Genomic DNA, 27,954 nt, shown 5'->3' on the forward strand with positions numbered 1-27,954 from the left:
GTATAATTTGAGGAAAATTTATTGAATTTGTTTAAAAATCAGTGCTTCTTAAATAAGCAATAATCTGTCTCAAAACAAAAACAAAAAGATGGAAAAGATCAGAAACAAAATTTTAAAACAGAAAACCTTCATAGTCATCTTACAATAAAAATTAATTATCTTTGTCATGGCCTCAATATGTAACATTTCAGACTAGGAATGTAATTGACTAGTCGATTAACTGATAGACTAGGCTTATCAGGTAGATGAATCACTACTCGACTAGTCGCTCCCCCCTCCCCGGGAGGGGAAAGGAGGCAGAGGTGCAACAGGGGAAACAGTGTAAGCCAGGACTAAGCAGTCTGGGCTTGCACTGGGTCCCAGATGCTGCGCCTCTGCTTTTTAAATGTAGCAAGAGTCTGATGACTCTTACTATATTTAAAAAGCAGAGTCACAGTGAACCCCCTTATCGACTAATCAAGTAGTTGATGGAAATTCCATCGACCACTTGATTAGCTTCCTAATCCCTATTTAACATCTCTATTTCAGACATGTTCCTCATCTTGCATCACTATTGTGGGAAGAGGAATGACTTTAGGGGAAAAAAAACTAGATTAGCAGGTATCAAAAGCAGCAGCTTTTATATATATTACTGCCTCACTTTTGTGGGATGTCCTTGTTTAAATTAGTTTAACATACAGTTGGAATAATTCAAATGAATAGACAAAATGTACATTTATGACAAAATTGCTTTAAAATTTCCATAATATTGTTAATAGTAAGCATTTAATGTCATTTGTTGACTAAATCCCAAATTTGACTTTAATGTTACATCTAATGAAGTATGTATAATACTAAATATTGCAGAGGCGAAAGAGAATGTATGTACAACTGAAGTCTGATTTTTTCCGAGTAGCATTTAAAATACAGTATATGCAGATCTTTAAATAATGAGCTGCAAAAGTGCAACTTTAAATAAATAAATTAATGTATTTCAATTAAATGCCTCGTTCCTTAAAACTATACCTGGCATAGAGCCTAAGCATGAAAACTAGCCATTTCTTGTAAACATTTCAAAATCGTAATAAAACTATTTAGTTAACTACTAAAATCTGGGTTTCTCTCAGAACTTTCCAATATTACCATTTCTGATCAAGAAAATACTTTCTGTAATATTTCTATTCCTTTTAAAGTAACACCAGGAATCTTGAGTTATTTGAGCTATCCTATCCTTCGGTAGGATGAATGTAAATACAGAGTCTCCTTTTGCTATTACCTTTGATGATGGCATTCCTCATCTCAAATAACTCTTATATGAAATACAATACCTCCAAATGGCAGCATAAAATACCATCCTTTATGACAACACTTCTGGAAGTAAATATGGTAGTGTCACTCATTCTTGAAAATATTGCTTTTAAAGGGCAGTTCTTTGGGGATTGTCAGGACTCAGCTATTAGCGGCTTTAGGCATCTGTAAAATTTATTTAGGAATATCCTTAGTAGACTGCAAGTTATGTGGTAAGGGATGCCTGCTGCCACATATCCACTAGTTATTCCATTTCAAATAGTGTTACTGTGCATCAAGAACATCTGCTTTCATTGTAGCGGTTCCTTCACATAGTTTGAAGCTGATAAACTCTTGGACCTTTTTTCAAAAGATAGCCCTGGTCATTTAGAGACCCAACAAAGCCTTCAAAATCAGATACCTGGAAGAAAAACAAAATGAGAAATATGTTTTTTCAGTGTGAGAAACAATATTTATTATGCCTGATATAAAGCAAGGTATGTTACAATTTTTACATTTTTTAAAATGAATTAAGAAAAGAAACTTGTGTGACGGGTTTAACGTCTACCACAAACATTTGGATCACTTGAAGGCTGGGTAAAAGATGACTGTCTTGATTTGCCTCCATCTCACCTCCATCTAAAAATGTACAGTTTATAAATATCAACATAAAAATGCTCTTGTTTATGCTACACAGAAAATTAATTTCTCAGCTGATCATTTTAATGACTTCTAAAGTATGTTAAGAGAATCTGAATTTCTCCACTTAGTCTATGAAGTGCTACCAGACCAAATAAAAGTAACAAAACATATACAGTAGATGGTATCATGAGCTTTCATGGGCACAGCCCACTTCTTCAGATGTGCCCACGAAAGCACATACCACTATCTATATGTTTTGTTAGTCTATAAAGTGCTACCAGACCATTTGTTGTTTTTTAAGTTTACCCTGTACAAGCTAACTCGGCTACCCCCTGAAGCTTACTTTTATTTGTAACTCCTTTGCAATCTGCCGAAGCTGCTGAAATTCAAAGAGGTTGTTGTAAGTTCGTTCTGCAATATTGTTGAGGGCAGAAACAAATCTCTTTGCTTGTGATCTATTACTCATTCCAGAACCATGCTGCGAACGCTCAAAGTCCAGTTTACCAAACTCATCAGAATAAGTTCCTAGCATACTAAAAAAAAAAAAAAAAAACACCAGACAAGCGAGAATCAACAGGAGGTAAAGGCAGAAATGAATGGATAAGATAGGGTCTTGCTAGTTGTCTGAAATATTTATAATATAAAAATGGAGTTACTGAAGTCAATGAAGTCTCAGCTCTCCAAACGGGCCCATAAACTACAACTCCATCCACTAGGAATAAAGCTAACTATTTGGAGGCCTTCACTAGTGGCCTGTCTGAAACACCTTTGTCCTTAAATCAGTTCACAGCAAGAAGTCAGCCTGTAAGAAAGTGGGAAAACATTTAGGGCATGTCTAAACTAATGGAGAAGGTCGACTTAGGATATGCAACTCCAGCTATGTTAACTACGTATCTTAAATCAACAGGAGGTCAATTGGAGCAAACGATCCTGTCAGCTTCCCTTACTCCTTGTGAGGATCAGGAGTACCAGCACCAAAACAGGCACTCTGTTTGAATTAGCAGGTCTTCACTACAGGCAGTCCCTGACTTATGCGGATCCGACTTATGTCAGATCCGCACTTACGAACGGGGCTCTCTCGCCCCAGAGCTCGCATGCAGCGATCCGCCACCTTGACCTCCGGGGTGAGAAAAGCTGCTCCCGGTGCCCCTGGTCTGCTGGAGACCATCCCCAGCAGACCAGGGGCACCGGGAGCGAAGCCGCAGCAGCGGCGGGGTCCCGCGCTTCTGAGGACTTGCCAGAGCAAAGCCTCAGAGGCACTGCACCCCGCTGCCGCTGCGGCTTCACTCCCCGTGTCCCTGGTCTGCTGGTCAGTTTCAGCAGCGGCTGACGTGGGGACGCCTGGGGCAGAGCAGATGGGGTGGTGCTGGGTTGGTCCAGTAGCGCCGAGGAGCGGTGCTACTGGAGCAACCCAGCAGCACCCCAGCTGCTCTGCCCCAGGCGTCCCCACGTCAGCCGCTGCTGAAACTGACCAGCACTGACTACAGGAAGCCCGAGGCAGAGTTGCTCTGCCCCAGGCTTCCTGGAATCAGCTGCTGATCAGTATCAGCAGCAGCTGACTTGGGGACCTTGGGGTTCTTAAGTTGAATCTGTATGTAAGTCAGAACTGGTGGTCAGTTTCAGCAGTGGCTGAATCTGGATGCCAGTTCCGACTTACATACAGATTCAACTTAAGAACAAACCTACAGTCCCTATCTTGTACATAACCTGGGGACTGCCTGTAGACCCGCTAAATGAAACCCCAATTTCCTCATAGTGTAGACATGGCCTTAGAGATACATCTTTTCTAACAGGGAAAAACAACTGAATCTTCCCTACACTCCAGTGTGTCAGTATTCTTTGAGTTGTCTATACTCAGTGGTCATGAGCCACACAATAAAATTAACAATAAATGACCATGTTGTACAGCCAAAACCAAAGATGGAGTTTTAAAAGAAAGCCTATAGAATTTTGTATATAAATATCAATGGTCTGAACCACACTATGTAAGCAGTCTCTTGTTTGCATAAAATGAAGAACAATATCTGTAAAGGAATAGCACTCTGTTCTGATTTTAACAATGTACACTACCTGTATTTCATTATTTCAATTACATCCTCAGCATCTTCTCTGGTTGATTTTTCCCTTAATTCCAACCTTGATCGTGCCTTAAGCACACAAAAAAAAAAAAAAAAAAAAAAAAAAATTAAGCTACAGTTATATGGTAGCCACCACATAAAAAGGGCTTAGTTTCCATCATTCATTCACAAAGGTTATATCAAGCACTAAGAACATACTTAGTGTCTGATCCTGCAGGACTCTCAAACTCCCACAAATTTCTAATAATCACAGGAGAAGGCCCTATCAGTAAATAGCAGTGTTCCCACCTTCGAAACTATGTTAGAGAGTTGTAGTCTTGAAAAATCTCTGATCTGCTTTTTAACACCGTATTCTCTGGACAGCAACAAGCTGTTAGAACACTGCATTCATATAAATGACAATAACAATAAGGTATGAAAAAACACAGCAAGCAAATTGTCTGGTAGCACTTTATAGACTAACAAAACATGTAGATTGTTAGTCTATAAAGCGCTACCAGACTATTTGCTTGCTGTTTTTTTTTTCCTGTAACAGACTAACTCAGCTACCCCCTGATGCTCCTGAATAAGGCATGAAAAGCCAGGTAAGTATCCCTGAATCCCTCTCCCTATTGGCAGACAGCAAGGGAGAAAAAGGGAGTAGGATCTATGGAGGGCTATGCAAGTTCCCAGCCTGGGAGATTTTTCTGTTATGTAAAGGCTGGGAAAGCCCTTCACAGCTCCTTATACAGTCTGGGTTTTATGCACCAGCCATTTAAAGAGTCATCAGGATTTGGCCTTATGAGTTTGATAGCTACACATGGTTTAATTTTATTTTGGTGCATAAGCAAGATCCAGAACATCCATCTAGCATCCCAGTTTACCTTTCCTTTCACAGGCAGTGCACAGCAGCGCTTAGATATATAGTTTGGAATGGAAAAGCTGTTTTAACTTACTATCTCTGCTGGAGCTGTGGAATATCAAAAGACTGTATTAGTTAATGAGTCACAGTCTAATGGATTTTAGGGAAAAATAAGCTGAAATGGCTGTATTGTCCACTCAACCCCTTCAGAACAGCATAAAGGGTGTAAGATTCTTTGTCTGCATGTACCTGCGTGTGCCTCTGTTGGCCTTCCTGACAGCATAGGCCTAAAATAAAGGATTGTAACCTTTCATATTATAACATCACATTGAGCTTCTTGCCTCTAATTTTCTCTAATTCACCCTAGAGTTCTTTTCAGATATTTGGAAAGAAAAGCTGGAATAATATCAGGGTACTCCTTTTGCTGTGAAGGATTGATTGGAAGGATCTACAGAAACTCTGAGAGCAAAAGGAGGCCAGAAATCACAAATCCATTACAGACAGCTCCCTTGAAGTCTAGTCTCTCTCCTCCTATTCTGAGGTTGAGAATTTAAGGGCTTGTTTACAAAGCCAGTTAGCATGCAGGAAACTGGGGTGTATGTCTTCAATGCATTGGCCACACGCACACTAACTAGCTGTGTGGACTCTCCTTATTCACTAAAACCACTTGGTCACATTAGCCATCAGCAGTTTCTGGCTACATTAAATAATACTTAGGGTGCTAGAAACAAAAGAGGCTACAACTGCAAGGGTACCTCTGTAAGTCGAATCAGGGACTCTAGTTGCCTTGTAGTGATAGGTGTGCTGTCTACTCCTTGGTTCTGTTTCCGGAGCTCAAGATAGAAATCCTGGAGGACCTGAGCAGCTTCTGGAGATAACTTTGGGTGAACATACTGCCGAGCATATCCAACGTATTTCCTCAATAGCTGGTGTGGAATGGCATCAAAACTTTCTCCAGGCATGACCTAGTCAATTATGAACATATCTTTCATGGTCTTGAACTCTTAAGTTACGCCAGATTTACACAGTATTCAAATCTCTAAAATTTATATAAAATAAGACAGTCCCTGAAGAGTTCTGATCTTCTATTTAAATACCAACCAGGTGGATTTCTATGCACATATGGAGCCTCAAAGACCAACAGGTACCCACACAAAGATCATTGCAGGATCAGGGAGAAAGACAGAAAACACACCAGGGAAGAAATGAAGAGTCAAGTGGGATAAGAGAGGGCAGGGTAAACAAAAATTATACAGTTACTTGGAAGTTAATCATTAACATTTGTCTTCATTAAGGAAAGAACCTGGGATTGAAATGGAGGAAGAGGCTGTAGGAGCAAGAGAGAGTGTTCAGAGGTGGGGAAATGGGCGAGGAAGGCAAGGGAATCCAAGAAGCAGCATTGGTAGACGAAGGAACTACCAACCCCAACAGCAAAATAATGTAAAGTTAAAAGAATTGAGAAAATCTGACAGCTACACTGTGGTGGGAAGGTGCAATGGTAGTTCTGTGGAACAAGGCATGCCTCAATTTACCACCATCTCCCCTGCAAGAGCTGCTACTGCAGGCAACTGGCAGGAACCGTGGAGCATGAGACTTTCTATAGACATTCCAGTGCTCTTTAAGGCCGTAGTTGGTTCCCCAGGTGGAAATTGGAGGGAGACCGCTGAGATCCTGCACCACCAGACAGCCTGCACTGGTTCCAGTGGGAGATGCAGGGTGGGAAGATGCAAAACAAAATCAAAGGAGACAATTCTACCTTTAATCTTTCTAATAATGGTTTATCTGAGACTGGCTCAAGGAGGGAGGTGTTCGAATCTTGTGTGTTGGTGCGAGTCACGACGGCGCTGCTGTGCACTGCCTGTTTCCCAGCTCGCATTGCCATCACATGCTCAGAAAGCAAATGGTCATGATCTTCATTCGGAGTGTCCAGCAGGATAAACACCAAGTCAAACCTGGACAATAAGGCACTCCCCATTCTAGACAAAAAAAATAAAATACATTGCTTATAAAAAAAAAAAAAAAAAAAGACACAATGGAACTCTCTGGTGTCTTTACCTATTTCCCTGCTTCACAAGTACAGTCAAAGAGCAATCACAAGAAATCAAAGCCATGTTCTAAGAAAACCTACTTTCATTCTCCCGAGAACTAGAGCAACATTATTCACAAACTGACTTGAAAAAAGCACCTTCTCTTGCAAGCTACACAATTAACATTTCAAAGAGCGCTTACTTTAAATTCTCAGAGACCGTTTTGGCCTTGTTATAATGTCCCCCAACTGGGTTTGCTGCAGCAATGATGGATGTCCTAGCTGGCAAGCTGCAAACAATGCCAGCCTTAGCAAGGCTGATACTTTGCTGTTCCATGGCTTCCAGCAAAGCTTGGTGTTGGCTTCCCATTTTATCAAATTCATCTATTCCACAAATACCTGGAAACAGAATTAACACAGAATACAAGGAATTAAAAAGCACACGCACACAGTTCAATGGCCAGATATATGCCACAGATCCAGTGCTGCACCTGATCCAAAGATCACTCACTGCAATGTTCTTATTAGCATTGTTTGCTTCCCTTCCAGGCTGCCGCTGGGCCCTACTGGCAGGTTTGCAAGTTCGGATGGGCAAATATTACAGGCAGGGATCAAATTAGTAAAAACATAAGAACAGCCGTACTGGGTCAGACCGAAGGTCCATCTAGCCCAGTAGCCTTTCTGCCGACCGTGACCAGCACCAGATGCCCCAGAGAAGGTGGACCAAAAACAATGATCGCGTTAGTTCAAACCAACCCCCTTGGTTTGAACTTACGTTACTCCTCATTTTTTTCGAACTAATGCATCCCGGCGCGCACTTTCACTTTCAAAACAGCTGGCATTCGGAGTAACACGCCAGCGAGATCATGCTAATGAAGCGCGGGATATTTAAATCCCTGCTTCATTGACTATTTTGAATGCCTGCATTTACATCCCTAGTTCGAACTAGGGTGCAAGTATATACACACCTAGAATACCAGCAAACAGTGAAGAATTACATTTTGAACATCTGCACACATTTCTTAAGATCTAAAGCTTGAAAATAAAGTTATTAAAAAAGAAAGTTAGCTTAAGAACTATAGTTAGTAGCAATGTTCCCTCATTTTTCCATCCATGTGCAGAATACATTTTGTTATGTGCACAAATGCATGTGCAAATGTGCACTACCAACAGAAACATATGCTGCCAACTGAGAGAGACTGAGTGCTCTGCTAATCAGCTGAGCGGCATTTGAAACTCTTCTGGGAGGCCACCCAAGCACTCAGCTTACAGGGAACACTGATTAGTAGCAGTTTCAATAAACAGTATCTTATTGAATTAGATTCAATAAGATTTTAAAAATTAATTAGGTTGAGGAAAAAATCTAGAGGAAAAAAAATCTAGAGGAAAAGTTTAGCTAATACATTTGTCCATTTGATTTAGTTGCAATTTAGTTTACCTTGATCTCCAAGCACCAGAGCACCAGCTTCCAAAGCAAAATCTCCAGAAGTACTATCTCTAGACAGAGTTACAGTCAAGCCTGAGGTAGTGGTGGTATTGCCACAAACGTAAACACCACGAGGGGCAATATTGCACACTGCCTATGGAAAACAGTTACATATTGTGAAAGTTCAAACCATATTATGTGGAATTATAACTTACTTATACCAGGAAAAAGCCCACAAATGGGAAAAAGTGAATGCATCTGACCTTTTTGCTATTTTCAATTTAACATGAGCCACTACTGTAATAGTTATTAACTGAGTACCCCTAAAGATATATACATCCAATAATGCAGATGGGAATCATTTTAGTCACATGGCTTGCAGTCAAAGTACCATCTACTGTGTTATCATAAACCCTGAGACTATGCTACTTGACATGGGTTTGTGTGTACTAGATGTAAGGAACCATAATGGTTTATTAAAAATCACCTGTATTCAAAAACAAAGCTTCCATGGGCAGTTTCTGTTAAGCCCTCCCAATCCTGCAGCCCCCTGGTCTGAGCCTTCCCTCTGCCCTAAATCCTGCACCACCCTTGTCCTGAGTGCCCCCACTCACTGCCCTGACTCCTGTGCATCTAACCCCCTATCCTCAGTCCCCAGCCTCCCAGCTCCCTGCCCCGAGTCCTGCATCCCCCACCCTCTACACTGAGCCCTCTACTCTGACTGCTGCACTCCCAGCCCTTAACCTGACTTCTGCACCTCCACCCTGACACCTGCACCCTCCCGCATCCCTAATCCTGAGGCCCTCCCACCCCCATGGATTGTGACAGCCCTGCCACCTTCCTGGTCCGCTGCCAATTCTGCTGTCCGCCTCCACCCTGCAGGCTCACGTGCCCCCACTGGTTTCCCAGCTCTGCTGACTGCAAGTTCTGGCTCCCCCATGGACTCCGCTGCCCCACTAGCTGGCTCTGCTCTCAGCCACTGGCAACCTCTATGGTGGGTGTCCAACCAGTTCTGAAGCAGTAGCCATTATACTGCTACTACTATATCAACTAGCCACACACAACCAGCCAAACAGCCGCCTGTGACCAGTGGCTAGCATGTTGGACACCATGGCTCTATGCTGAGGCTCTCTAGTCCTTCTGGACCACAGATGTTACCAGACCAGAGGGTTTCAATCTGTAGGAGTAAATGAACCCATACTTGCAACATCTGGCTCTTTCCCAATCCTGGATCTCCAACCACCAGAAGATGCGGGTCTCCTCGCACTGGAATTCTGTTTTTGTCATCCATATACTTTTGGCATCCTCCAAACAATGCCAGTGCCAAACCTGCCTTTACAATCTATAATGATATATGCAAATATTAGCCAGTATTAGACGACAGCTACCACTACTAACAATTGCTTCATAGTACATTCAGACAAACAGAAAGCAAACATTGTGTGTCTTGCAGAAAAGAAGTTACAAGAGACTCATTTGGGAGTTTCTATGGGTGTTCTGACACAGAAAAAGTAAAAGTTTATCCAAAAATAAACTTCTTAAATTCCATTTTTCCACCTTCCCAACCTTTAAAAAGGTCTCGGAAGTTTATTGAAGCAAATCTGTAATGCACTTTGAATTTAAAATGAAAGCAGAGCCCTAAAATTACTTACCTCATGACCATAGATAGTAGGACAAAGTGAGCTGAAAAACACAAGACATTTGACATCAGTATTTGATTAATACACATATCTTATTACCATTAAATAAATAATCAGTTGTTCCATCACAATTACAAAATTAGCTTCTGTATTGCAACAAGTTCCATACGCATTCACTTTGTCTAATTCCCAGCAAAACCAGGAGTGTTTTGTTTCTGTAATGCTGTATCAAAATTACTGAACTTTTTGAACAGTTAGGCATAATTATAAAAAGAGCAGTATTCCTCTTAAGTATGTACACACACACAAACGAGAACCTGTTACACGGTTGCACCCACTTATCTCTGCAACCGAACTACTTTTAATCATTATTAGTCTATTGCTCAATTGTGCTAGAGTTTGAAGAAGGTCTTATATTCCACAAGTTTAACTGCAGCTTCCTGAAATCCTCCAGTGGTACCTCATGACCCTGCATTGTCTGTTTCATGCCCTCAGTTTGGCTCACATATCCACACAAACCCCTTCCCCCACCCTTTTCTCCCCACTCTAGTACCACAGAAGCCATAGGCAGAGTGTAGAACAATGCAAAGTGAGGAAGCAGCTATGGCAATCGTCTCACAGATCTTTAAAAAAAGAATGTAGCAGTTGAAAAAAAGGGGAAAAAAGAGGAAGGCAGAAAGAAAGATTCCACAGGAGTAAACATGAGTATGTACTTATTTTAAGAACAGTGTTCTTTTGAAGTACAATATTTTTATTCTGGGGTAAATGAAAGTTCAGCAACTAGTTTCAAGTACAAACATATATAATTGAATTCACCTCCCATCCTGAGGGACACAGGCACTATGTAACTTCATTTAGGTCACTTGTCCCAAATTGACTGCTTCAGAAGGATCAAGATATAGAATGGCAAATAATGAACCACACTCTTGAAAGTACAAGAAGGGAATAGTTGTGGTGCTTTTGTGTCTAAATTGCTAGAGGTAAGAGGAAACATACTTGACAATTAGCTTGAACAGATTTTCCTCAGCTTGAATTTCTTGCACAGCATAAAGATCTTTAAGTGAAAATTCCATGCACACTCTGTGATTAGTCCCATCCTCAGAATTCATGACTTTTTGTCCTTTACTGTTGCTGATGGAGTTTGCCTCAATGTACAACAGGAACATACATTTGTCATTCTTGTTTCTAGATGCTCCTGTTAGATTATAAAGATGGTCAAGAGTAGGAAGCGATGCTTTCATCTCTAATTATTGGGGTTTTGCACAAGTTGTGATTAAAGAATTCAGAAATATTAAAAACCATGTGTTAATTAAAATGTAGGGTACATTTGTAATAACATATTACAAATTTAAAAGTCTAATCAATTAGGTCTGTTCCTGAATACTGGAAAACATAGCCCTACAACAATTTAGTAGAAACTATTTTGGGCAATTGTTTCCTCAAAGCCTGATAAAAAGTCAGGAAAAGCTTCTAGTGACATTGAAATTCCTTTTCCTTTTACAAACCTCTGAATGTCATTTAATTTACTTAAAAGTTCAGCACAAGTATTTTGCTGCATCGGGGCCTGAACGCAATGCATGATCAATTTTATTTTGGTCACAATTTATACTTGGAAACAGAGAGCACTGAACTGGCTACATTTTATGTGTCTTTGGAACTTAGCCTGATCTACTATAAAATTAAAAAATATGCTACAGACATACACAATTTTACTCCTAGAACATTTTTTCTAAAGAAAAAAAGACAAGGCACAGGTTCAACCTCTCAAATCTGGGACTCTCTAGTCCAGCAACCATGGATGTTGCTAGACCAAAGAACCACAATCCTCGGCCAGCAGCTGCTGGGCTCCCTGGTCTGGGGATCCTTGACCAGGCCAGAAACAAAAGGGGCTGGAGTCGGCTGGCCACGCCAGCAGCAGAGAAGCTGGCATCTGGGGATCCCAGTTGGCATAGTTTGTCCTTTTTCACCACAGAGTCTTAACACCTTTCCGTACGATGTTTTATTTATTTCTAAATGCATGCAATGAATAAGTGAGTGTAGGCTTCGATAGACAAATCAACAACTCGAGAACAGAGGCTTTCGTTCAGCACTGTGCAAGATACAGAAGGTGATGTTAGAAAAAATTCAAAACAGACGTACAGTACCTTCTTCGGTGTTTGACACCTTAACAATTCCTGTGATCGTGACTGTATCTCCTGGAACACAACTGTCTACAAGATCCTGAACCAGCTCGCATTCAATTGTGCGAGGAATTCGACCTGCTTCTCGCTGATCATCTGACATGAGCTCCTGAACCCTAAAATACACACAGCAAGTTCTTCTATCAATGCCCAGCAAGTTCTTCTATAAAAGTCCTCCCATTTATGCTTCAAATCAATTTTTTTTTAATCTGATGAGAAGGGAGACTACAGAATGATAATATTGCGACTAGGGCTGTTAAATGAAAGTCAAGAAATTCCAAGTTTTAAGTGGTTCCAAGACCAGGGACTTAAACACTTCATTTTTTTCTTTGGCAAACACTTCAAAACATATTTCCAAAGAACCCTAATGTTATCAACTCTAGATTAACACAGTCAATTCTACAAACTTACTGAGCTCCAATTACACGTACGTTCAAACTGCAAAAATGTTTTCAGTAATCTGCATTAAGTGAGTAGGGAAACGCTGATACTACTAGTAATATTGTGTGTCATTTTCATCCTCCAACTCAAAAAAGGGCGCCCAGCAAATGGATCAAGTGTTAAAAAATAAATAAAAAAAAAGAAGCAGAAAAAACATCATCCAAAATTCTCTTTGGGCTGTGACCATCAGAAAGACTATTCGTGGTTATAACTACAAATCAGCCATACTGGTTTTCCTACCATTACAGTTTTGTGTGGACAAGCTCTGATGTTTCTCCTGAGTACAGCCTCTAGGTCAGGATGAGCAAACTACAGTCTGCGGGCCACATCCAGCCAATCAGGGCTTTTAATCCAGTCTTTAGGATTATCAGTCCAGGGGCGCAATGAGGCTAAGGTAGGCTCCTTGCCTGCTACGGCCCTACACTGCTCCTAGAAGAGACTGCATAAGCCTGCAGCCCCTTGGAGGAGGCAGAAGGGACAGAGGGCTCTGCATGCTGCCCTCACCAGCAGGCGCCATCCCCGCAGCTCCTATTGGCCAGGAATGGGGAACCATGGCCAATGAAAGCTGTGGCGGCAGCGCGCAAAGCTGCCTCCCTCCCATTCCACTCCTAGGAGCTGCTACCAGACAAGTTGGCCAGTTCTGGGAGTAGCATGGGGCGAGGGTGGGGGTGCCTACCTTAGCACTACTGCACCACTGACTGGGAGTTGCCTAAGGAAAGTGACGCCTAGCCAGAGCCTGCACCCCAAACCCTTCCTGCACTACTACCCCAACCCTGAACTCCCTCTTGCACCTGAATTTCTGCCCCAACCACCTTCACTGCCCCTTCTGCACCCTTCACCCTGCCCAGAGCTCCCCTTTGAAAACACACAACCCAATCCTCTGCCCCACCATACAATTTCCCTACCCACATGTGGCCCTCAAACCAAAAAGTATGCCCACCTCTGCACTAGGTGCTTCCAAAATACAAATAATAAATGATCATTTGCACTGTAGGCTACTGTAGCTCTTCTATACTTTAACGTAGAAATGAGTGTTACACTTGCATAAGTGATTTTTCTTTCCCTTTTAAATATTTATATAGGTATATATAGTCTTTAAATATGGCCCCTCCCCCAGTGTTCTCTCATCATGAATTATATTCATTTTATAACCTTCAAAATTAAATACTTAGCCATTTAAATAAAACTAAAAATCAGTGATATTTAAAAAAAAATTAACTATTGTTTTTGCCTCACTATGTTGCATTTTAGTCCTGCTAAATGAACTCTAGGATATATACAGTTATGAATACCAAAGGTTTCTCTTCTGAGCTCTTCTCTACATGAAATATTAACAGCGCCCCCTAGAGCTAGTGTTCAGTATCTGTCAGTACCATGGTATAACTTTTTTCCAGAAATGAAAAAAAAGTGCAATTTAAAAGACAAAATGGGGGTCTGAATGTGAAGATCTTGCTACTCATAACTGGTTTTAAAATTTAATACTCAGCTCTGTAGAATTTGGATGCAGAATGTTAGCTTAGACTCCAATCGAAACCCCCAAGATGAATAAATTTGAGATCCACTTCTCTGTACTGACATTCTACCTTGTGTTGACCCGGCTATGTTAAGGTATTGCTTCATGGAAGCAATGAAACATCATGAACTCTGCTGAGTACACACACTCCTATATCACTGGAGTTGACAGGGGTGCAATAGAAATGGGGGAATAAGTGTTGAGCGTCTTTGAAGTAGGGATGTGAAAGGGTCACCAGTCAATGCCTACTGGTTCTGATTAACTGGTCATCGGTGGGGACTGGAGCAGATACCCGCCTGCTGTGGATGAGGGGCTGCTCCAGCCCCGCAGGGGGCCTACTGCAGACACAGGCTGCTCTCATCCAGAGCAGCCCGTGCCTGTGCCAGTCCTTTTGCCCACGATGGACAGGGGTTGCTCTGGCAAAGCCTGGGAGCCAGCAGCCAAACCAGCCCCTGTCCCTCAGCCCCAACATGGGGACAGAAGCCCCATGGGCTAGGAGCAGCTCCACCCAAACTGGAGTGATATCCAGCCCAGATCCCAATTAGTTAACCAGTTAAGCATTAGGTTAACATAATGTTTAACTGATTAACCGGGATTTTACATCCCCATTTTGAAATTATTCTAAATATAATATGGTGGGGTGATCTCTTTACTGCCTCCGTGATTTCCTTTAATAGAATTGCACAAATCTTAAACCTCCTCCAAAGACAAAAAGTGCCTATGGACTAGTTAATTGGTTAGGACTATGCAAGTGTATTCGACTAGAACCATAAAACCCCCTGAAATCAGCCCCTCTCCCTGTTGGAGCCAGAGGGCAGCTCCCCCTATTTTCAGCTTTTGGAGACAGTAGAAGGGAGAAAAGCAATTTTTATAGGTAATTGCTCCCCCATCCCGCAATCCATAAGTCTTAATTATAACTTGTTCCCAACACCCTATTCCTTCAAGAGGGCAGCAGTAAAGACGAAACCCTCCCAGCATGGCTGAGTAAACCATCAGGGCATCTATTGCCTCCTAAGCTTTAGAATAGTTGCTATCACACTCTGCAGATGCACCAGAACAGTTACACTTTTCCTGAGAGGTGGGAGGGTTCCAAAGCTCAGGCTCCAACCCAAGCCCAGAAGTCTACATGGCAATGAAACAGCCCCACAGCCCAAGCCCCAGTTAAGTGGCATGTCCAGCTGTGGGTTTTTCTCTGCTATGCAGATATACCAGGAGGGTGTGTTCTGAGGCTCAGAAACAGTGTAAGTGATGGCCCCCTTTCATAGGTAGGTTTGGAACACACTCGCTTGTGAATACGCTCCAAATAGCCCTTTTGCCCTGCATCCCATAGCACAGGCAATGCAGCTACCAGTCCCAGCAGTATAGCAGAGACTGGAAGCCAGAGCAGGCAGGCAAAAATGGCTCCTTAGAGCAAACGTTGCAGACAAGCTGCATGAGAGGCACTTGTTTCGCTTGGAATGGGGAGGGAACAGCTCCTGGAAAAAGTGGAGCAAACTCTTTGTTCCCTGAAAAAGAGCTCACAAAAAAGATTACCAGCTGAGACAAGCAAAAGGATCAATTTGGAACCAAATCTGAATCCTTTGAAGTAGTTCCTATACTCTGTATTTTTGCAGGAGATCTGGAAACCACCTTTGGGGGCTACTAGAAGGTGGTTTGTTCTGTCAGCTGCGTTGTGTTCCTGGAAAGGAGATCTAAGCCCCTTGCCTGGTGACTGCAGGTCTCATCCTATCTCCTCAAACTCATAGCAGAAGTAAAGCATAAAAACAGTGAACCTACACAAGGAAGAACTTATTTTAGTCGCTGATTATATTTAGGGAGCAGATCTGTTGCTGAGCAACAAGATGATATTTTCACAGTCTATTTTTATAGTAGTAAAATAATCATGTTTTGGGTTGATAGCTCTGATTCAGACCCCTAATGTTGCTATAGTTTATGTAGTTTACTATAAAAGGTTACATTATTTTAAAATGCTGTTTAAAAAAAAACAGGCTCACAGCAAGAGCAAAATATTACTTCTGAGACATAATACTGAAGTAAGGCGGCACAGGACATCAAGTTATTTAAAGCCCTGATAACATCCACTTGTCAGATTATCACAGATATCAACTCACAAAGTCTCACATTGGAGGCACTGTGCCCCAGAAGCTCCAAGACCACAATGCAAATGAATTGGGACCCCAATTCTGCAAAGACTTACATATGTTTAATTTTATAAATTCTGAGTGAAATCCTGACCCCTTAGAAGTGAAATTTGCCTCAGTTGGGCTAGGATTTGACAGTGAGTAGATCCACTGAAGTCAACTCACAAGTGCATTAGGTTCAGCTGTACTGAACTAGGACCTAATGGCTTCTCCCAATGCTAGGCTACTTAACTTTATAACCACTGTAAAAAAAAAAAAAAAAATCAACTTCAGAAATATTTTTAATTAGTTTAGACTAGAAGGAATACTTGACATTTATATTATTTATTTCTTTTGCAGTAAAATCTAGGAGCCCTGTTTTTTTCTATTTCTGTACAACTAAGACAACAGAGCCTGTCCTGTTCAAAATAGGTCACAATTTAAGGTATATTTGCATAATTATATGTAGAAAGCAGAACAGGGAAACAATTTAAATATGTGCACTTCATTTCTATTCAGGTCACCTGGTGTTTTTTCCCAGTAAAACTTTAAACCAAGATTGACACTAAAATTCGATACAACTCTTCCACCCCCTCTCAGCTGACATGCCTTGCTAGCCAAACATGGTGATGTTTTCCTTACATTATAGAAGGTACTTTATAACGGATGTGATCACATTTATAGATTAGATGCAATCATATTCACAGCATGACCTGCAACGGTTCACAATGAAGCTATCATCAAGATAAGAAGTATTTAAATTAAATTATACTGAGTAGGAACAAAATGTAATATGGAATGGTGCTTTGGTGAAATGATGCTTTTGTAGCATATTCTTTTAATCAATGGCTTTTACACAATGGATAAGAACACACATTTGCTTTTGCAATTTGGCATCCTTTCAAATCTGCTAACCTAAATATATTAGTGAAAGGAGCAGATACTCTACAATTGCTTACTTAATAGATTGCCAGTCCACTGTAATTGTTAAAGGAGAGCTTCTGTCTGCAGTGAACGATCGTCCATGGCATTCAGGCAGAGGACACTGTAACAGTATGAATTCGTGGTCATGTTTGATGTAAAGAAAATGATTCTCTCAACAGTTTAAGACAACTCATTTGATTTTGAAAAACCGGTAGTACTCTGTGTGCAGCTCATTAACAGCACGTAAAAAGAAAAGCTATAGTTAATGACTGATAATTTTCCATTAAACACTTAGCATTCTCAACTGTAGGCACTAGAAAAACAGTCTGTTAGTACTGCATGTTTTGTGACATTTTTATTTTCAGGTTTCAGAGAAGAAAACTTCTCACCTTGATCAAATAATAATACTCAGTTACCTTATTATAATTTTGTATCTATGTTTTGTGGGGTCTCAGATCAAGCTAGGAAGAACAACAAAACCAAAATACTAAACCTTGGAGAGAGCTGGTCAAAAGTTTTCCACTGGAAAATACTGATTCAACAAAAATTGAAAAGTTCTATGAAAATGTTGGTTTCATCAACATTTTAGACAGAAACCAAGTGCCTGGTTTCCTAGATAGCTGCCAGCCCACTGCTACTCAGGTTCTTGGCAGCCTACTGGGGAGATGCAGCTTCCCAGACTGTACACCTGGCAGGCTACCACACTCTCACATTGTTAAGCTCCATGAGATCCATCTATACAGCCGCCTCCCCCTGTATCCCACCCCCAAAACTCCATAGCAGCAAGTCTTAGAAGCCAAGTCAACGGACTCAGGCTTGCACTTGCAGGTGCTAAAAATAGCCAGGTAGACTCTCTGGCTTGGGTTGGAGCTCAGGTGGTGAAACCCACCCCTTTCCCTGGGCTTCAGAGGCTAAGCTCCAGCCCAAGCATGAACATCTACCTGGCTATTTTTAGCACCATAGCAGGAGTTACATGAACTCATGTAGACCCAGGCTCTGAAAATCCCTGCTGTAGATGGAGTAGGGGACAGTTTCACAGTGTAGACACAATCATGGCTGTGCAGCTGGCCAGCTCTTGCACTACCAAGCTTATTGCATCCCAGGCAGCTAGCCAGCCGGAAATCCTGTAGCAGGAGAACTGAAAAACTGAAGAAAAAAAAAATCCTGTTTTGCTACTCCCAAAATGGAACTTTTCTGGAAAGTGTTCTTTGCTTTTCATCCCAATTCAGGACAAAATCCACTCCCCCAGTCTCTCCCCCCACAAAAAACGTAAATAAAGCCACCAAGTCTTGAAATTTTGCACATTTACATTTTCCAGCCAGTTCTAGTCCTAGATAAAATGGCTAAACACAGTCAGAACACTGAACAGCCCCTTTCATCCAAGCAGGCAAGTTCAGGGAGGGGTGAGAAAAGACTTTTTTTCTAAATTTGAGGAACTTTTTATACTTTTGGTTTTCATTTTAATGAGACTCAAATCAAGGAAACTTTTTTCAAATTCCTACCTCAAGTGAAGATTTACAGTAACACTAGGATGCACGGTGATTTGTGGGGGGGGGGGGGGGGGGGGGGGGGGGGGGGGCGGGGTTAGGTGTCCCATAACTTCTTCTAACTTTGCTAATAGCCATTTTATCCCTCTTTAAATTATCCCTCTTTAAATATGACGTTTACAGTTCCCATACACAAGAGATTGTAAAGGGGAGGACAATTTTCAAGATGAAAGTATTTTAAATTACCTTTGTGGGGACAGAATATTTTCCATCACGCAAAGGAAAACTCTGAATATGCCCACATGCGCTGCATATAAAGGCCATCTTGGTGCACAGAGGTTTAATGTTGCTGACACGCACAACAGTGCCTCGCAGGGCAACATACTTTCCATAACAATTAGCCCGAACATTCTTTAGTTGAGTCAACGGGTCATAGTTGTACACTCTAAATAAAAAGGTTACCACACAACTTTAAAACTCTTGTTATCCTTAAAGAACAAAAATCTTGTCAAATATGCACGGCACTAAAAGACATACAGGCTGAGAAAAGATTTAATCAGCAAAGGACAAATCTAATATTTTATGGTAAATCTAACCTTTCTTCAGAATACATGACATAACCTTTAACTCCTGCTAACTTAGAAAGAATTGAAGATTATCCATCAAATTCTAATATTCAGAATTCCCAAACTACAAGAGAATACACAGTATATATACACCTTTAATTCTCTTTAAATATTCCTAGGTCCCATTTACACTACAGAACTAACATATATGAGGACTTGTAACACAGCAATACCCAGTCACAGTTAACACACATTTCAAAGTTTTGCAGCACAGAAAGGACCAACATTTGATGGCAATTGTCCATGAGAGTATCTTACTCTCTCTGGGTAAATGAATCTTTCAAATCCTAATACAGAATTAATACAGAACACTCTTTACCTTGCATGAATATATGGCACATTTATTATAGGTTCTTCATCAATTGATAAGCCTTCCTGCTCCTGTAGTTCAGCTGCATGCCTTTCCAGGTCTTTAGTTAATACCTACTTAGACAAGAAAAAACAAACACCTGCTAAAAAGAACCAGCTCTAAGGAATGGGTAATAGTATTTGCCAAAGTGGCAATAGTGACAGTGTTCTCCCATAACATGGTTCTCTCCTCCCTGGGTTTGGCTGGATAGTTCATTTGCAGTTGGGCTTTGCTGTCTTATCCTGCAAATGGTACATCGCAGCAGTTTTAAACCTCTACATATCTCTGTAGAAGGCCTCGTTGACTACTAAACACAGCCAAAGGAATTATTTTCCTGCTTTTGTACTTTTCCATTTGACAACCACAGATTTTCCTTCCATATATTAAATGGAGCTTAAATTAACATCTTAGTTTTCAATAAAAAATTAACACATTGTAGCCTTATCAATAGATTGAGGATTCATTAGTTGATGGAATCAAACTGATTAAACTTTTTGACCGCAGTAGTCAAAAAAGGTGTGGTGTCCTGACAACTACGGCATCAGAAATATTATCATCAGCATCATTAAAATAAATCCATGATTGAGTGACCAGGCAGTTAAAATGTTCCCCCACAGGTTCATGTGTGTTACCATTTCTGATGTCTGAGTTGTGTCCATTTCTCCTTTGTTGTGACACTATCTAGTTTGGCCAATATACATGGCAGAGGGGCATTTGCTGGCACTTGATGGCATAGATCATATTAGAGGATATGCAGCTGTATGAGCAGCTGTTGTGGCTTATGTGGATAGGTCCTGTGATAATGTCACTTCTATAGACATATGGACAGAGTTGGAAATAGGGTTTGTTGCAAAGGCAAATTGGTGGATGAGTGTATCTGAGGTGTGCATATAAATGAGTTATAGCAATTTAAGATTAAAACAGAATTCTCTAAAATGTTACTATCTGGCATCTTGCCGCATTAAATGGCTCACTGCAGCATATTTTCCAGCTGTTGCTGCACAGTTTCCAGCATATCAGCCATTAACACTTCTTTTACTGTAACTTCAGATAATAATCTTGTACTAGTAAAATGTGATCAACTAATCATGCTAACCTATTGCAAGCCTAAGGTCTTGAATGGCTAAGCTGAATCAATATCTTATAGAGTGCCTACAGGCCTCAGGCCTATTACAATACTTATATTTCACCTCTATATCCTAAAAATACTTGATATCTTTTTTCTTGGAGATTACTATACACACACACTATCCAATTCTAAACTAGGTGTTTGCATCGGTATCATTAATCTCAGCATATCTATGGACATATCTGCTGTTACTGCAGAACCAGCATAAGGTGACTAGCCTTTTGAAAGTACAGGACTGAAAGCACAAGATATAGGGTTTATTCAGTTTCGCTATGAGCTTCCTGTGTAACTTTGAGCAATTACTTTAAAATTTGAGATTCAGTTTCACATTAAAAATGGGACTGAGGTATATCTGATGAAAGTGGTTGACTAATATTGAGATTGTCTAATGAAAGGTCTGAAGGAAGCCCAAAATATAATCAAGATATAATTTTGTAAGACACACAAAAAATGGCGAGGAGAGGATATGAGAGACTTATTTTTCAGTGAAGCAGTAGATTTTTTATGTCTGAAAATCTATATATTTAACATTTGGAGGACTTTCTTCTTCCATTATTATTCATAATGATAGTAAATTAGGTCAAATCTTTGGACCAGGACACTTGGTGCATTAAAAAGCTTAGCCTTTAAAAATTAAGGCCCCAATCCTGAAAAATGTACTTATGCTTCACATCTTTTGAAAGCCACTCACTTCAAAATCTTTAGGAATCAACTCAATTTTTAAAAAGTCTCTATTTCTAAATTTAATTAAAAGTTTAAAAACACAAAATGAAACTTCCATAGTTGTGGTAATTATATGTTTGTTTCTGGTTAAAAATCCTTCTGAACGTGACCACTGATCCTCCATATAAGTGTGGTTTAAAACTTAAAGTACAAGCCATAATTACACACATACATCCTACTCCTTTATATCTATTTGGAGTCCACATTTACCTGATGTATTGCCAAACCCATGCAGTCCAGTATTTTCTGAGGCATATCCCTTAATTCAGTAAAAATACTGGGTATCAATTCAATTAATTCTTTATCTTGTACAAGTTCTTTGAAATCCACAAGAATACTTCCTTTTCTTTCTATTTCATCCTGCAAAACATTTAAAGTTAAAATACATTTCACTCTGAGATACAGCAGATTAATATTATTCTTGAGATATTTTAGTTGAAATATAGACAGAAGAAAATATATACTGATCTATTATGCTATTGTAGCAACAATTGTGGGTGTATTACCTTATCATAAAGTTCAATCCGATGCATGAAAAACTTTTCAAATGCTTGAATCTTCTGGACAAAAGGAGAGCTGCCATCATAAGCTAATTAGATATATATTGCATTAGTAATTAACCCAGAAATAATTATTTACATCAGTATGTCTCAACTTTTCCACATGATTGTATATCTTTCAGGAATCTGATTTGGCTTGCGTACCCCCATGCTTTGCCTGACTTAAAAATTACTTCTAAAATTAGCCCCTGGCAGGCCGCTGCCAGTATATTTACCTGCACCTTTGCAGGTACGGGCGATCACAGATCCCATTTGCTGGCAAAGGCGATCCGGCCCAAAGTCCAGTATTTGCCCACCTCTGATCCACATCAATACAAGATATGCTTAATTTGTAACTGGTGTTTATTATATAAACCAATTCATCCCATTAAAGACACTGATTATTTAAAAAAAAATTATATGGGTATTCATTTAAATAATCCGTCTATGAGGCCTCTTCCACACCCTTTACCCTCCATGGTTTTCGCACCTGTTTCTCAAGCACCTGTACCACAGCCACCTTCCTTCAAAGGACTGGACAGAATAATGTATTGAGTTTTTCACCATACCATTGGACTGAGCTAATCAGACACAGAAGGGAAAGGAAAGATAGGAGAGGAAGGAATGCCAACTGATAACCTAAAGACGTGTAAGACGTGGACCTATAAAGAGATAGCAGGTCTTACTCTTATTCCATCATGACATCTTGCAGTATTTCATAGAAAGGGTGATTTTTCCCCCATTACAGTAAAACTTCATTGGTCCGGCATCCAATGCTCCAGCACTCCTGATGGTCCGGCACCATCAGGAACCTGGAAGTGCTCTGGCTGCCAGACAATTGGAGCTGCTCTGCACCCAGCTTCCCCGATTCAGCCGCTGCTGAAACTGACCAGCAGCTGAATCGGGAAAGCTGGGAGCAGAGCAGCTGGGGTGCTGCCGGGTTGGTCCCGTAGTGCTGCCCCTCCGGGCTGCAGGACCAACCCAGCAGCACCCCAGCTGCTCTTGGGGATGCCTGGGGAAGAGCAGCTGCAGTGCTGCCAGGTTGGTCCCGCAGCGCCGAGGGGCGGGCACTACGGGACCAACCCTGCAGCACCCCAGCTGCTCTGCCCCAGGCATCCCCAAGTCAACCCCTGCTGAAACTGACTAGCGGCTGATTCTGGTCAGCTGCTGGTCAGTTTCAGCAGGGGCTGAATCTGGGACGCCTGGGGCACAGCAGCTGCGGTGCTGCAGGGTTGGTCCCGTAGCGCCCGCCCCTCGGTGCTGCGGGACCATCCCGGCAGCACCCCAGCTGCTCTGTCCCAGGCATCCCCAAGAGCATCTGGGGTGCTTCCAGGTTGGTCTCGCAGTGCCAAAGGGCAGCGCTACCGAACCAACCCAGCAGCACCCCAGCTGCTCTGCCCCAGGCGCCCCTCGATTCAGCCACTGCTGAAACTGACCAGCAGCGGCTGAATCGGGGACGCCTGGGGCAGAGCTGGACTATTGGAAGGGGGGGGGCTATGAGGGGGCTGGGGTGGCATCCCCCCCACCTCAGATCTTTCATAGCCCCTCCTTCCGATAGTCCGGCATATCTGATAATCCGACACCTCCTGGGTCCTAAAGGTGCCGGATTATCAGAAGTTTACTGTATATTGTTTGTGCTCCAAGATTGAGGAATGTCTCACTAATATTCCTTTCCTACATTAAGAATTTCGGATGAATATTTTTAGCCAAGACAATGTGAGATCATTCCTTAAAACGAAGGAGGCAAAATTTAATGAAAGGAGTATTTTAGTGCTTCCAAGTTGTGGAGTGCAGATGGTTGTTCACATGGGGGAACATGGGGACAGAATCAAAACAAGGTTGATAGTGAGGCATTACAGTAAGTAATTCCTGAATCTGCAGGCTGCTGGAGATGCATGATATGTGAACTGCAATTCCATAGTTAGTCATAAGAATCTGCTCAATATTTTGGCTTTGGTTTAACACAGGCTGGATGAGGATGGGGCGTATTTTACATTGTGCAACACTTATTTCCAAGCCTCAGCCCACACAGATTACAAGTTGTTCATTCAAATTTGTTCTGGAGATGGGGGAAGATAAGCAGTAGATTACACTTAGCTTCCGGCATCATTGGCTGCCAGTCCACCTGATTTGGAGATGGATTCCTTGAGTGAGAGTATGCAGCTGTTTCAGGGTCCATATATACCCCAGGGGCTTCTCCATTAGCTGTTATGGTATTCCAAACGTACCAGAACAGAAGCCAAACCAAAAGGATCTTGGTATATATCCAACAATCAATGGCTTACATGGAAATCATAAAGCTAATTAACATTAGCACTCCAAAAAGGCAAAGATAAGATGGCAAAGAAAGGCAGAAAAAGGAGGATTTGATCACATCTCCCTTCATTTTTAGGGGACACAATTATTTACATTTTTGTTCCCATTTTCCTCTACCGCTCCTGAACAAAAATATTAAAAAGATTCTAAGAATGAGCCTATAACATCACTTACTTCTTTAGCCCTCTAACCTGAGAAGTAAATTGAATATTTAATTTTCAAATATACCTTCAGAGAAATAAAGCTTCCAGCCTTTATATGGAGTAATCTGGTCCAGTGTTGACTGAATCAACCGAGGTTGTACTGAAATGTATGAAAATAAAGTTGATTAAAGCAAAATACAGTACAGGTTGCACCTCCGAAAACCAGCACTCTCAGGTCCATCAACATCTGTGGTCTAGCAGGACAGGAGGGCCAGTTGAGTCTGGGGGCAACACAGTAGGCAATCTGGCTAGAGGCAGCGCAGATTAGCCCCCGGGAGTGCAGGGACAGAGTTCCCCAGCAGAAGCTGGAGCCTAGGCCACCCAGGGAGCCAGCAGCAGGTGGTGGGCTTGGGAGCCGATGACAGGGGACCTCCTTAGGTCCAGGAGCAATCACATGCTGATGGTGCCAGACCAGGGAGGTCCAACCTGTAGCACCTAAATTTTTATTCTGGTTTATTGTTTAGAGCACTAGTAAGCAGCTTTAAACACACACTGCTACTTTGAAAACATTCTTATTTTAGTCTATCATCAGAGATTAATGATAATCTGTTACATTGAACCAATTTACCAGACTCAAACTTTCCAGTGTTTCTTTTCCAGTCTCTTCCTCCATCTCCTCTTCCTCTCCATCTTCCTCTCCAGCTTTGAAAGCTGCCTCTTCCTCGTCCAGACCCTCTATCTCTGAATTCGTTGCTCATGTCAGCATGTGTTTGAATGTGCAAATTTTGGATTAAAACTGCCAATGAAGACACATAGTAATAATTTATAGTGATTATAATAATTTAACTGACAACCATTGGTACATAGTCATTTTTTTTTAAATAATGTAGAATCAGTTCAGGATCCTCTCTTTGCAAAACAATAGGTGAGGAAGAACAAGTGGCTACATCCCCACAGCGAATAGGAGGTTAACTATGGCAAATGCTATAAAACATTGGCTGGCTGCACAGCCTGTTCATGACAAATAAGGATTACAAGTGCAGAATGTATTTTTCCTCATTTATACTCAGCTGGTACTTTCAACTAGGTTGAAATTGATCTAGCTTCTCAGATACCATGATGATATAGATCATAGAATACTAGAATGTAAGTGCCCCTCTCTTATGTAGGTTGGGAGATGAAGAGTTGACTGTCACAGTGTTTCCCAAAGTTTTGAAAGCTGAGGGCTACCCCAGAAAAATAAAATTAACTGTGACCAGTCTTGTGTTGCTAAAAGTCTACATATTGCTAGTCATGTGAACAAACACAGCACCCCTATCCAAACATTAAGAAAATAAACAGTAATGTTTCCTTATCTATTTCCTCTCCATTCTTAAATGATTTGATGAGCAGTACATATATAATAATGCTGACATTTAACACAGCATCAGTAGCATTGAAATAAATAAGATCGTTCATCGAAGTGTTTTTCGGACTCTACAGACTCAGAGAGATTCATCAGATGATTGCATTTCCTTTATGTTTTAAAAGTTTTCTTTGTGACCATAACAGCTGGAAATCTTCTTTAAAAATGAAAACTGGGACTCTGGAAAACAATTTAGGATCCTGTCTGCACATGTTCACTCTGAAATCTTTTGTGACCCACCCTAGATTTTAAGATACACTGATGTAAAATGAGAAGACTTTGTTATCCTAACCTAGAGATCAGACAAAGGCAAGGCATCTTTGTTCTGGTAGACTGCAAGTTCCTGAATTCTTTCACTAGATGCTTTCTTAAAAGAAAACTGAGATAAGGAGAAACAAAATACAGGACTATGTAGCACTTTAAAGACTAACAAGATGGTTTATTAGATGAGCTTTCGTGGGCCAGACCCACTTCCTCAGATCAAATAATGGAAGAAAATAGTCACAACCATATATACCAAAGGATACAATAAAAAAAAAATGAACACATATGAAAAGGACAAATCACATTTCAGAACAGAAGGGGGATGCGGGGAGTGTCCGTCTGCTATGTACATTGGACAAACATCTCAGACACTTCGCCAAAGGATTAATGCCCACAAAACAGATATCAGACAAGATCACAAAGAGAAAACAGTTTCTTGTCATTTCAACCAGAAAGGACACAGTCTTAATGACCTGCTAACCTGCATCCTACTTCAGAAGACATTCAAATCTGCACTTGAAAGGGAATCCTCTGAACTGGCATTCATGCTAAAATTCGACACCCTCCACACCGGACTTAATAAAGACCCCAACTATCTTACACATTACAAAGATAGCTTCCCCAATTATCACCTCTAATACTATTAACTCACAGACATTTCCCCTTCCCCACCTCTAATATCATTAACTCACTGGCATTCACCGTCCTTCCTCTCCCCCCCCCCCCATCGCCCTTCTGTTCTGTAATGTGATTTGTCCTTTTCATGTGTGTTCATTTTTTTTAAATTGTATCCTTTGGTATATATGGTTGTGACTGTTTTCTTCCATTATTTGATCTGAGGAAGTGGGTCTGGCCCACGAAAGCTCATCTAATAAACCATCTTGTTAGTCTTTAAAGTGCTACATAGTCCTGTATTTTGCTTCAGCTACCCCAGACTAACACGGCTACATCTCTACCAGAATTTTAGCATGAATGCCAGTTCAGAGGATTCCCTTTCAAGTGCAGATTTGAGCTAAGGAGAGGTGTGCTTTTACCACGGCCAGGAAAGCTGCCATACAGGAACTGGTTTTCTTAGGACATGGCCATTACTTGGGGAAGTTCTGCTCATTCAATCCCTGTATTTCCCCCACAATGCTGTGAGGCCTGCACATAAAGTAAGCCTATTGAATTACACACACCGCTATCCCTTGCGTCCCGTCAGAACTGCCCCGTCTCAGTACACCCAGAAGGAGCGAAAGGTTCGGGCTTTATTATCGTACGAGCGAGGGCAGCCTGAGCGCGGGGGTGAACCTAGGCGGCCGGGCCGGTTTTCTTGCGTCAGAACTCACCTCTCGGGGAGTTGCTAGGTCGAGGGAAGAGTCAATCCCCCCCCGCAGGGCTGAGAGCAGCGCGCAGGGAAGGGGCGTTTCCACAGCTGCCGACCCCGTCGCTGCGTTTGAGGGCCGGCCAGACGTGCCAGGGGGGCTGCGGAGCCGGCACAGGCCCGCTCAGTCAGATCCCCGCATTCAGGCTGGGCGGCCGCAGCGGAAGGCGAGGAGGCAGCGATGGGAGCCGCTCCCAGCCCCGGCACAGCAGGCAGCGACTCACCTCAGCAGCGCCTCCACTGACACTTCTAGTTTGGCGCCAACGTCGCGTGACTTCCGCTTCCCGTAGAAACACCAATCCCAGGGGCGCGTTTGGGGCGCTGCTCCGCCTCACCACGTTGCCGTGGTTACAGTAAGGGACTTCCCGCCGTCGTTCATTGGTGAAAGGGTGAACCCAACCGCCAAAGCTCAGTGCGTTTCCTGTCACGTGATAATCCTTTTTTTTTTTTTTTTTTGGTTCGGTCTCTCTCCCTTTCAACCCCCATGAGCTGAAAGCAACCCCGCTGCGCCTG

General features: G+C 41.7%; 1 protein-coding gene across 3 annotated transcripts; it reads right to left on the reverse strand.

Moving 5' to 3' along the window:
• Positions 1–2: 2 nt before the first annotated feature.
• Positions 3–27,818, reverse strand: MCM8 (minichromosome maintenance 8 homologous recombination repair factor). Of its 3 annotated transcripts, none has more exons than XM_006136004.5 (19): positions 27,407–27,816; positions 25,038–25,205; positions 24,495–24,569; positions 21,918–22,000; positions 21,622–21,771; positions 19,530–19,633; positions 18,831–19,029; positions 17,133–17,218; positions 12,064–12,215; positions 10,916–11,114; positions 9,932–9,962; positions 9,481–9,621; positions 8,292–8,433; positions 7,057–7,252; positions 6,584–6,803; positions 5,583–5,792; positions 3,979–4,055; positions 2,252–2,441; positions 3–1,687 (listed from the first exon to the last, which is right to left on the reverse strand). In XM_006136004.5, exons 2-19 carry the CDS (start codon positions 25,165–25,167, stop codon positions 1,595–1,597), a joined length of 2,478 nt encoding a protein of 825 aa, XP_006136066.2. In that variant the 5' UTR covers positions 25,168–25,205; positions 27,407–27,816; the 3' UTR covers positions 3–1,594. The 3 variants fall into 3 exon arrangements, with proteins under 3 accessions (XP_006136066.2, XP_006136067.2, XP_006136069.2); XM_006136005.5 differs by having other exon boundaries at positions 27,666–27,806; XM_006136007.5 differs by lacking the exon at positions 2,252–2,441 and having other exon boundaries at positions 27,407–27,818.
• Between the last annotated feature and the right edge of the window lie 136 nt (positions 27,819–27,954).

Source organism: Pelodiscus sinensis, chromosome 3 (assembly GCF_052426305.1).
Source record: "Pelodiscus sinensis isolate ZL-2025 chromosome 3, ASM5242630v1, whole genome shotgun sequence".
NCBI classification, from domain to species: Eukaryota; Metazoa; Chordata; order Testudines; family Trionychidae; genus Pelodiscus; species Pelodiscus sinensis.